Here is a 12,483-nt window from a genome sequence, read left to right as displayed (position 1 = left end):
CAGAATCACTTTTTAGACAGAAGTACATTCAGAAAAGACCATACCATAAGCTTAGACGGTGTTGCTATTTGTGAACAACAATTCAATGAAATAAAAACAAAAATATCTCTGTGGGCCATACCGCCTATGCAAGTGAAGCTTATTTTTTAATTATTTATAATGTATGTCTATTTATCTGTCTACTTATACTTAATGTAATGTATAAAGACAAGTTGTTGATCAACATTGTTACCAAAAATCTCAAAAAGTACTTGGCCTATGTACTTGAAATTTTTCACTGTAGTCTAATAAACATTCAATATAATGGAAGGAAACATTCCACGTGGGAAAAATTATATATAAAAACAAAGATGAGGTGACTTACCGAACAAAAGCGCTGGCAGGTCGATAGACACACAAACAAACACAAACATACACACAAAATTCAAGCTTTCGCAACAAACTGTTGCCTCATCAGGAAAGAGGGAAGAAGAGGGGAAGACGAAAGGAAGCGGGTTTTAAGGGAGAGGGTAAGGAGTCATTCCAATCCCGGGAGCGGAAAGACTTACCTTAGGGGGAAAAAAGGACAGGTATACACTCGCACACACGCACATATCCATCCACACATACAGACACAAGCAGACATATTTAAATATGTCTGCTTGTGTCTGTATGTGTGGATGGATATGTGCGTGTGTGCGAGTGTATACCTGTCCTTTTTTCCCCCTAAGGTAAGTCTTTCCGCTCCCGGGATTGGAATGACTCCTTACCCTCTCCCTTAAAACCCACTTCCTTTCGTCTTCCCCTCTTCTTCCCTCTTTCCTGATGAGGCAACAGTTTGTTGCGAAAGCTTGAATTTTGTGTGTATGTTTGTGTTTGTTTGTGTGTCTATTGTTCTAATAAACATTCAGATGGACATAGCTGCATATTTTTTAAATCTTTAGAGTATATAAATATTTAATTTATACATTAAGGGGGAAAAGTTGTTATAAAAAATATCAAAAATTTTTGGCTGGTGTATTTCAAATTTTTCATAATAATCTAATAAATGATCTGATAGAGAAAATCTACATATTTTTCAATATATAAGATATATAAATATGTCTATAACACATAAAGAGGAAACATTGTTAGCAAAAATGCCAAAATGTTCTTGACCACTTTAGTTCAAATTTTTTCCTGTTATTCTAATGTACTTTTGTATGGGCATAGGCTATATAATTCTTTAATATATGTAAGAAATGTTAGCAAAAAGCTCAAAAAGTTCTTGAACAATTTATGTCCAATTTTACACAAGGCTCTAATAAAAATTTGGACATACATAGACTGTATATTTGTAAATACAGTGAAACCTCTTTGTAACATTACTCCACGCAATGTTTTCCTTTATGTTACATTCATATTTTCTGGTCCCTGCCAAAGGCCCATATGCACAATGCTAAAATTTCCGCTTTAGTACGTTCCCTCTATACAACGATTTCCTACATGTAATGCTCATACTTTTGGCATTCTAACATATTATTTCCCTCTTTATAATGTTTAAGCAACTGGTGTCTATGCTTCATTTTCTGTTCAGTGGATATGCATAGGCTCCGAAAGGCCATGCTCTGTGTGTCACATTTCAGCATCAGTGACCGAGTCACATGAGATGTGATACACATTGTGCTTGTCATTTGTCTCATTGGTGCTAGTTTTTGTTTTTTGCATGAGAAAATGGTGAACCTCTGTACAGTGTGTTTAACACTGTGCCCCTATTACATGATACAACTGAGGTGTGTACCAAGTGTACATGTTTGGAACTTCAGACTGGTGCACATTGTCCAATTATACGATACACATGGGATATTCCTGGTGCAAATCCGCACATGTGCACTAGGTGGAATATCACTTGAAAATGGAAGAGGAATGAAGGATTTTTTGTAAAGTCATATTAAAGATTTCTGATGAGTGAGAGAGCTCAAGGTTCCTATCTTTTAAAAGTAATTGCAGTTCTCTTATTAGATAAAACAGAGTTTTGTTATTATTGTTGTGAATCATGCCTCAACAGCTTGTTTTGTATTATGACACTTGTTTACTTAAGGATACTTTATCTAAATTTATAACAATAATGGAAGTTACAGGATGGAACAATATGTAAAATAAGGGAAAGGCAACTACCCACCTACTGTGTAATGGATTGATGTGTGGGACATAGAAGCACTTAAAAGAAACAGTGTACTAGCTTTCAAGCATTTGCTCTTCTTCCAGCAGTACCACAGACAACCACACAGACCCTAAATTTACATTTATATTTATGGTAGTCATAGTTATTTTTTGAATATTTCCCTGGCAGTGTCTGCAACCATTACGATTAGGGCAGGATGGCGATGACAACGATGAAAAGACAGACATTTTTTGTATCGACCCTGGCTGGGAAGAAATGGTGAACATAGGGGGAATAAATTCCTATTAATGAAGGAATTTGAGGCCTGAAGATACACAGGAATTGTTTGTGAATAGATGTGTGGCACATCCCACAGATACTTCATTTCTGAAGAACATAAAAGTGGCTTTCCTGCCAGCCAGCTGCAACATAAGGACTTGAGGATAATACATGTCCTGAAGCTTAAATACAGGACAGCTCTGGTAAGAAAGACTTTGAATACCATAGACACAAGAAAGCCAGGAAGCTAGTATAACTCACAGCTGAAGCTTAACATTTTACAAACTATGAATTTGGAAATGTATTCATCATGGGAAGTGAGTGCAGAAACTATCAGATACTGTTTTCAGAAAGCAGGATTCTATGAAATCGAGATGGTTGTTCCAGTGGAAGAAGTTGGATGTGAATTGCAAGAGTTCCATGAATTAGTAGGCAATAATTCTGTCTTTTGTTGAGTTTGCGACCACAGATGATCATGTGGCAACTACAGGAGGGCTGAGTGTTGGAGAATTGATTGCTGAGAGAAGAATGGAAAAATGGAAGTAAAATGAAAGTGATAGTGAGGTGGAAGATGAACCTGTGCCCTCATATACAGAGGCAGGTGAAGGATTTGAAATATGCAGAAGGTTTATGTTGGCCCATAGACTTGAGGACACAACAATAGTACAACTTTCTCATTTGGAGCAAGAAATGGTTCTCATACAATCTGGAACAAATAGGAAGCAAACATGTTTGTCTGACTACTTCAAAAAACATGTGATGTTCAAGTTATGCCAATTCATAAACTTTTTGCAAAAACTTGACTGAATTTTTATTTTATAAATTCATTATTAAAGTACTTGTTTTGCAGCTAATACATTTTTAATTTTTACCATTTACTGTGTTTTTCTGTTGTATATCCTCAGTAAAATTTGACTCAACTTTTATCATTATCAATTGGAAATTGTAATCTTTATAGTGTTTTCCTCCATACAGTGTTCAGAATTCATGATCCCTTAAAAAATGTTTTATAGAGGCTTCACTGTATATGTAAAGTATAAATGCATGTTTCATAATAAAGGGGAAATATCATTGGCAAACATCTCGAAAAGTTCTTGACAGTTTTGCCTCAAATTGTTACACAGTATTCTACTATCATTCAGACAATGTACATATTTTCTGTTAAAACTGACAGTGAGAAAGTAAATGCTGTGCTGTGAAAAAGCGCAGTTTCATTTTCTTTCTCACAGTCGGTTTTAACGAAGATATCACGGCATGTGAACCATTAGACAAATTGTTTCTTCCTCAGATATTCTTTCTCCTTGTATCAAAAATGGGAAATATAGGATAAAATAATGGCAATATTATGGAAAAGATAGATTTCTACTCACCATACAGTGGAGATATTGAGTTGCAGATAGGCACAACAAAAGCAATGTCAAACAAGTAAGCTTTCAACTAAAATTGCCTTCTTCTTTAATTAGACAAAATAAACACACACACACAATGCAACTCACTCACACATGACCACTGTCTCTGGCTGCTGAAGCCAGACTGTGAGTAGCTGTTGTGATGGGAGATGCAATCTGGGTGGTGAGGGTTAAGAGAAGGCTGGGGCATGGATGGGGGAGGGATGATTGGATAGCATTGGGGGACAGTAAAGTGCTGCTTATGGAAGCGTACAGAGGTGAGATGGAGCGTAGGGTAGCTAGGTACAGTTGGGAGGTTAGACAGAGGGCGCGGAGGAGGCCCAGTCAAAAAAGAGACAAACAGAAAGACTGTGGGTGCAGTGGTGGAATAGAGGGCTGTATAGTGTTGGAGAGGGAACAGGGAAGGGGATAGGTGGGTGGAGGATAGTTACTAAAATGAAGGTTGACATCACAAAGGTTCTGAGAATGTAGGATACATCGCAGGGAGAGTTCCCACCTGTGCAGTTTAAAAAAGCTAGTGTTGGTAGGACAGATCTAGATGGCACAAGCTAAGAAGCAGTCATTAAAATGAAGGGCATTGTGTTGGGCAGATTGCTAAGCAACTGGATGGTCCAGATATTTCTTGATCACAGTTTGTCAGTGGCCATTCATGTGGGCAGACAGCTTGTTGGTTGACATGCCCATGAAGAATGCAGCACAGTGGTTGCAGCTTAGTTTGTATATCATGTTACTGGTTTCATAGGTAACCCTGACTTTGATGGGATAGGCAATCCTTGTGATGGGACTGGAGTAGGTGGCGGTGGGAGGATGTATGGGACAGGTCTTGCATCTAGGTCTATTACAGGGGTATGAGCCATGAGGCAAGGGATTTGGAGCAGGGTTTGTGTAGGTTCAGTGGGCAGTGGAATACCACAGTGGGAGGGGTAGGAAGGATAGTGAATTGGACATTCCTCATTTCAGGGCACAATAAGAGGTAGTCAAAACTCTGGCAGAAAATGTGGTTCAGGTGCTCCAGTCTGGGTGACACTGAGTTGAGAGTGGAATGCTCTTCTGTGGGCAGGGCAGACATTGTGACTTTGGGAGGTGGGGGGGGGGGGGGGGGGGGGAGCTGACTAGAGAGATAAGGCACAGGATATCTGTTTCTGTACAAGGTTAGGAGCATAATTTCTTTCTGTGAAGGCATCAGTGAGACTCTTGGTATATTTTAAGAGGGACTTCCCATCGCTATCGATGTGATGACCATTGGTGACTGGGCTGTATGGGAGGGACAGCTTGGTATGGAACGGGTGGCAGCTATCAAAGTGGAGGGATTACTGTAGTTAGTAGGTTTGATATGGACAGAGGTACTGATGTATCCATCTTTGAGATGGAGGTCAACACTGAGGAAGGTGGCTTGTTGAGTTGAGGAGGACCAGGTGAAGTGAGTGGGGGAGAAGTTGTTGAGAGTCTGGAGAAATGTGAATGGGGGACCTCTCCCTCAATCCCTATCATGAAGATGTCATCAGTGAATCTGAACTAGGTGAGGAATTTGGAATTCTGAGTGGTTAGAGAGATTCCTCCAGATGGTCCAGGGATAGGTTTGCATACGATGTTGCATGCAGGTGTCCATTGCTGTACCCTGGATTTAATTATAAGTGATGACTTCAAAAGAGAAGTAATTGTTGGTGAGGATATAGTTTGTCATGGTGACCAGGAAGGAGGTTATCGGTTTGTAATCTGTTGGGCACTGGGAAAGGTACTGTCCAATAGTGGCAAGGTTGTTAGTGTAAAGGGAGGTGGCATCAATAGTGTCAAACAAGGCACTGTGTGATAAAGGAACAGGAACTGTGGATAGTCGGTGGAGGAAATGGGTGGTATCTTTTATAGAGTGGGGTAGGTCATGAGTGATAAGCTGAAGATGTTGATCTACAAGAGCAGAGATTCTCTCAGTGGAGGCTCAGAAACCAGCTGTAATGGGACATCATGAGTGGTAGTGTTTATCAACTTTACAAAGTATATAGAAGGTGGTGAGTGGTTTGGGTGGGGAGGGATGAATCTGACAGCTGTCAGTGTCCTTCTGCCAGGTAATCCTTGTGGTTCAAAAGAAAAGTGGTGTAGCCTTTGTCAGCAGGTCAGGATCAGTTTTTAGATGGGGATTGCAGTTCTTTCTGTAGATGTGAGATTAGCTTGCATGTTGTGGGATTTGGGGAATGATGGTGGACCAAGGTTTGAGGTTAAGAAATTCTGGAAAGTTAACAGGGGTTGATTTGAGGACAGTGGTAGTGGATCACAGTTGGATGGAGGAGTGAACTGAGTCAGGCAGGGTTCAACATTGGTCTTTGGTTGAGTCTGATTGGTAGGGTTGGTGGCAAAAAAGTGTTTCCACTGTAGGGACTGGGAGAAGGAGAGAAGGTCTTTAATAAGCCTTGCATGATTGAATTGAATTTGGAGTGGGGCAAAAGATGAGGCTGTTCGGAAGGACTAACAATTCTGTGGAAGAAAGGTTCATGACTGTATTTTGTGTCTGTTTATGTTCTGGATTTTGTATGATGGTGGAAGGGAGTTTTTTGAGGATGGGGTAAATGTAGTAGGTCTATGTAGCAGGGCTTGTCAACTATGAGGGGATATGGGGGCAGTTTGGAGGTTGTTGTAGAGATGGTGGATAATGGTAGTCCAAGGCAAGAGTAGGAGGTGAATAGGTTGGAAAGTTTTTTGAGGGGGCATAGTGAATGGTGCACTGGCTCCTGGAGGGCAAGAGCTTCAATGTGTGAGATGGGGTCCAAGAATTTGGGAGTGCATAGCAGGAGAATTTTATGGATGGAGGTATTGCAAAGAGTATGGGCCTGATTGACAAGGTTTCTAATGTCAGTGAGGTTAACGACTGGTGGAATCTGAACAGATGAAGGTCATTGTGGAATGAGGTGCTGCAGCCATAGATGTGTAATTTGATGGTAAGGCCATTTGAGGCGATTTTATGGGTCAAGCAACAACACAGGAAAAGTATGTGGGACTGGGCTCTGGTTAGGAATAAGGAAATTTGTCTGTACTGGTGCAGATGGAAGGGCCAAGGATCTATATTGGACAGTAAAAAACGTAAAAATATGCAAATAACATAGAAATATGTGCAAAAAATCCACAAAAATACACCAAAATATGTAGGAAAAATCACAAAAAAACAGAATGGATGAAATGTGGGAAAACAAAATGAAACCTGAGGCAATAGGCCAATAGTGAAAGGCGAAAACCCACTGAAATCAATGTGAAAACACAATTAGATCAAAGGAAAAATAATTAAGAAGACTGTAATGTGGATGGGTATCTATGAGGAAGGGGTACAGCTGGTGTGACTAGATTAGGTGAGGTTAATATGTGCAAACTGGAAAAAAGGAAGAGAAGGAGTGGGAGGGGGGGGGGGGGGGGCGGGTTGGTAGGACGAGGTACAGGTTTTGTGGCGCAGGAAGGCACAGCAAATAACATGCAAAAATACGTAAAAGTGATGCAGGAAGAGTGATCAATTTGAAGGTCTAGGATTAATGACATCGGTGAGAGAAATGTAGCACATGAGATGCTGCACCAGCAATCTGCGGGCATGTGGCTGTGTGTTGTGGCAGCAAAGACAGTTGCTACAGTGTGGCTCTTAAGTAGGAGTGTGTGGTGCAGTTAGGAAGGCAACAAGTGAAACACAGGAAAGCAGAGAAGGAAGGACAGACACTGAGTATTGTAATGCATTAGAAAATAGTAACAAAGGAAGACAGTACTTGTTACGGGATGGAAGAAAAGCCATTAGGCAAAATCAAACAGTGGGAAATCCGGGATGAAACAATGACAATATTATGAAAAGAATAGATTGCTACTCACCATATAGAGGAGATGCTGAGTCACAGATAGGCACAACAAAAGAAAACTGTCAGCTTCTGCTAATGTATTACTATACTCACTGCCCATCCTTCTTTCCTGAGCATGCTTCCCAGCAAAAATTTCTTCATTTTATTGAGTTCTTAAAACTCTGTGCCATTTGGATCCTTCCTACCAACACCACGTTTTCTGGATTGTGCAGAAGGGAACTCTCCTTACAAGATCTCCTACATTTCCGTAACTCTCCTCCCCTCAATCTTCATTAGTCATTAGCCTTCACCCATCCATCCTCTTCCCTGTTCCCACCCCAACTCTATACATCCTTCTGTTCCACCAATACACCCATAGTCTTTTTACTTCTCTACTTTTCCACTACCTGCCACCCTCCGTCTAACCTCCCGATAGCACCTAGCTGTCCTACCCTCTCTCCACCTTATCCCTTTGTGCTCCCACTAGCAGCAACTTACCACCCCCAACCCCGGCCCTGCTATCTTTATCCCTCCTTACCCCCATGACCCAGATTGCTTCTCCCATCATGTGCAGCTGCTCACAGTGTGTCCTCAGCAGCCAGAGACAGTGGTCATTGAATGTGAGTTGCATTTGCATGAGAGAGAGAGAGAGAGAGAGAGAGAGAGAGAGAGAGAGAGAGAGAGAGAAGGAGAGTGTGTATGTATGTTGTCCAGTCTGAAAGAAGGCCTTTTTGGCCAAAAGCTTACTTGTTTGACAATCTTTCTCTTTATATATAATGTTAAACAAAATGCATAATGGAGGGCTCTTTTGTCTTCTTCATTGCAGACAGTTTGAGGAATAAAGAGGAATATTGCATTTATGGTGCATCCACTTGTGATTAGAAAACTACTGTGAAATATAAATTTGTGAAATATGAATTATCCAAAACTTTGCAGTCCTATCCACTCACAGACTAAAACTATAAGAAAAACCATCATTGAAGCTACTATCCTCACAGATGCAGCAGTTCATGAGGTCTCTCCTGTACCCCTCATATTGATGACTCCAATCAATTTACCTATTTATTTTAAGCAATCTCATTTCCCAATTGAGGTTGTGTTTGCAATAAAATAGACAAGTCTCATGTCAGAGAGAGAGTGGAAGAGGAGGAGAAAGGGGAAGGAGGAGACTGTCAGAGAAGGGGGTGAGGAGAAGTTGGAGAGAGATTTTTTTGGGGGGGAGGGGGGGGGGGTTGGGAGATGGACAATGAGAGTAGGAGGAGGGGGAGATGGACAAGAGAGGGAGGAGGAGAAGGGGAAGATGAAGAAAGAGAGGGAGAGGATGACATGGACAGAGAGAGGGAGAGAAGAGATTAGGACATATATACAATTCCCATACATATTCAGTTATTGTGAGGCTTTTCCATGTTAGCTGGTAATTTATATTAAAGAAAACAACTGTTTGGATCTGTTAAGCTCTATCTTGACTCAGCTGACATTCTTGAAGACTTCTGTTCAAGGTATTTATCAGACCATGATGAATGAATGAATCAATCAATAAAATAATATTGGATCATAAATCAGTCAAAATGCACACGTGTTAACTCTTGTACATAATTATGCACAACATAACAAATACATTTTTTTGAGATGAAAAAATTTTTAATGTGTGTAAATGAAACCAAAAACTGTATAATACCACATAATATACAAAGGTGACTGCTTTAATCTCATATTTATTGTATACCACAATAAACTGATAAGATATTTATTTACAGCCAAGTTATTCTTCATCTCATTGGACCTGTCTCTGATAACATAAAGAACCTTATAAAAAACAGCACCTCATATGAGCTAATCGGATTGCACAGTCTTTGGCATTGTGATGAAGAACCACCCCTTTGGCATTTAACAAATGCTGACAGGAGAACTATAGCAACTGATGGTACAGCTTATCGTATGTGCCATGGTAACTTTACCTCAGGTGCTCATTGGGGACCAGTAATGAAGCTGAAGGTAGGTACTCATGTTTGAAAGTATGAGAAAGCTTTTCATGTATGTTTAAAGTGCAAACAGTTTTTTGTAAAGTATTTGTCTTGACAAAAATATGAATCTCTAACAATTTTTCAAAGTGAACATGATACTGATAGAATATAAATAATGAGAAGAGGAAAGACAACAAAACCATTCAGGATGCCGAATAAGCATTGAGCATTGGTTAGGCACATAGAAGATGATAACTGCAGCTCAGCTTGCAATGTAGAGATGTGGGACTGACTCCAGCCCACCCACTCCACTCAGGACTTCCATTCCTGAGTGCTTACTTATGATGAAATTAGCTGAGAAAACTGCCATTGCCTAGGTCAGAATATATGTCATGGCAGAAAGAATGAATACCATTCTAGGTATGAAATGCCTACAGATGTATATGTCATTGAGGATATTATGAGTGTAGTTATGCTCTTAAGAATCAAACAATGGAAACTCCAGGTAGGAATACAACAATATAGGAAAAGACAGATTGCCACTTACTGTAAAGGAGACATGTCAAGTTGCAGACAGGCACAATTAAAATGCACTCACATAAAGCTTTCAGCCACAGCCTTCATCAGTAAAATATGCATCCACACAAACACACACACACACACACACACACACACACACACAAATGCGTGCACGAGCAAGTACACCTCATGCGCACACAACTGCAACAAACTGGAGTGTCTCGGGCTGGAATCCTATCCATTCATAGATTAAAACTATAAGAAAAATTGTCATTGGAGCTACTATCCTCACAGATGCAGCAGTTAGTGAGGTTTCTCCTGTACCCCTTGTATTAATGATTCCAACAAATTTACCTATTCATTTTAAAAGTAACTTCTGCCCAAGATGCTGGAGTTGGTAGCGTGTGCATGGGATGTGCTTGCTTGTGTGTGTGTGTGTGTGTGTGTGTGTGTGTGTGTTTGTGTGTGTGTGTGTGTGTGTGTGTGTGTGGGTCTTTTACAGATGAAGGCTGTGGCCAAAAGCTGTATGTGAGTGTCTTTTAATTTTTCCTGTCTGCAGCTTGAGTGTCTTCTTTACGCTAAGTATCGTGTTAGTAAGGTAGTTTGGTCATGATGTGTGGCATTGAGTGAGTGTGGTGGGCAAAAATCTGTGAAATATGGAGCAATAAATACTCTTAGGTAAAGCTAAGTAATATATGACTTACAAACTTTACCATGTATGTGGAAACGTTTTTATTGTTTCCTTCACAATGCAGTGTAATGGTGACAGCATCCTCAACATGTTTCATCCATTCTGTGATGGATGATAATACTCATGAAGAATAATGCAAAAGAAGAATAAGCAAAGTGATTGACAAAAACATGCTAAATTATGAAAAGGAATATACCCAAAAAGAATAAGCGAAATAATTTTCTGAAATCACTGTAGTGTACCACTCGATTATTCATTTGTTACTTTCAAGTATTTTTATCTTTGAGTGTATGTGAATTTTTTTCTTTGTGTATCTGCTGATTTGTGAATGCCAAAAGCGTTCTGAGAGATTAGAAACTGATCTGTTTGACATTACACATGATGATTAAAGAGTGAATGATGAAATGGGCAAGCATCATATTATGTCAGATGAATAAAACTATAAACACATTTTCACATGTATGGTAAATCCCATATGTCACAGAGTATATAGCTTTCCCTAAAAGTATTTATCACTCCATATTTCATGGATTTTTTTCTCACCACGCTCACCTCCTGCCATGCAAACTCCCACAGCTTGAGACCAAGGGCTATCTCTACCACAACAATCACAAGTGGGTGGTCAGGGAGAAAAATCTGTCTGTATGTACATATATATAGGTGTAGATTAGTGGGATTGGTCCCTTCTCACACATTCTTCTCCTCCCCACTTTTTTCCCCCTGTATCTTGCATCTCTCTGTGTTCATCACTGCCATCCAGTTTGAAACAATTACCCACATCAGTCAGGAAAGAATGTGGGTTGTTTGATAGCTTGTAAAGTCAGTGGTTGGCAATTTTTGGAGCTCTACTTACTTCAGCATCTACATTCTGTTGTTCATATCAAACAAAAATTCAGTTGAGAAAATAAATAAATAGTGAAGTAGTATTATGGGCTGTGCTTGCCACCAGGAGGCAAAATGTGTAGTACAGCTGATGAAAAAAAAGGTGAAGTGACAACACACACCTGGTTCTATACAGTAATCAGCTGAAACATTGTGACGCTGCCCACTGTGACATTAGATGTCACCTGGTGGCATAGTGGGCCCATGACATGGTAACAAAAGTGTGTAAGTGGAACAGACATGGGCGGGGGGATCACCCTAGCGAAGATGTGGGCTGCAAATGGCGAAATTTATTGAAGTAACTGACTTTGACATAGGGAGATTATTATTACACAGAGCCTGTGAATGAGTATCTTGAAAATGGTGAAGCTGGTCAAATGTTCACATTCTACTGTTGTGAGCATCTATGGAAAGAGGTGGAAGGACAGTGAAACTATTACTAGGTCCTAAATGTTGGACTCTCTTGACTCTTCATAGAACATGGGGTCCAGTGGCTTGCCTGCTCTGTAAAGTAGGATAGATGGTTATCTGTGGCACCTCTGCCAAAAGAGTACAATGCTTGTGCATGCACAAATGTTTTGGAGCACACTGTTCATAGTACACTGTTGAACATGGAGCTACACAGCAGACCACCCTTACATGCTCACATGTTGACCCAACAACATCGTCAATTATGATTGCAGTGGACACAGGACCAGCAGGATTCAACTGTCGACCAATGAAAAGGTTCTGGTGCTGTGAGTAAATCACATTTTTGCTACACTAGGTCGATGGTCATCCCCACAAATGCTATCATCGTGGTGAATGGCAGCTT

The 12,483-nt window shown here is 40.2% G+C and overlaps 1 protein-coding gene across 1 annotated transcript in view; it reads left to right on the top strand.

Moving 5' to 3' along the window:
• Positions 1-12,483, top strand: part of LOC126458294 (adhesion G-protein coupled receptor G4-like) — a 195,281-nt gene that overhangs the window by 82,059 nt on the left and 100,739 nt on the right. The window contains exon 7 of the mRNA XM_050095234.1: positions 9,371-9,608. Coding sequence (XP_049951191.1) covers positions 9,371-9,608 — 238 coding nt within the window. The remainder of the gene's footprint in view (positions 1-9,370; positions 9,609-12,483) is intronic.

This window comes from Schistocerca serialis, chromosome 2, assembly GCF_023864345.2.
Source record: "Schistocerca serialis cubense isolate TAMUIC-IGC-003099 chromosome 2, iqSchSeri2.2, whole genome shotgun sequence".
NCBI lineage: Eukaryota > Metazoa > Arthropoda > Insecta > Orthoptera > Acrididae > Schistocerca > Schistocerca serialis.
Note: the sequence above shows the minus strand (reverse complement) of the source record. Positions and strands in the feature narration are given on the sequence as shown.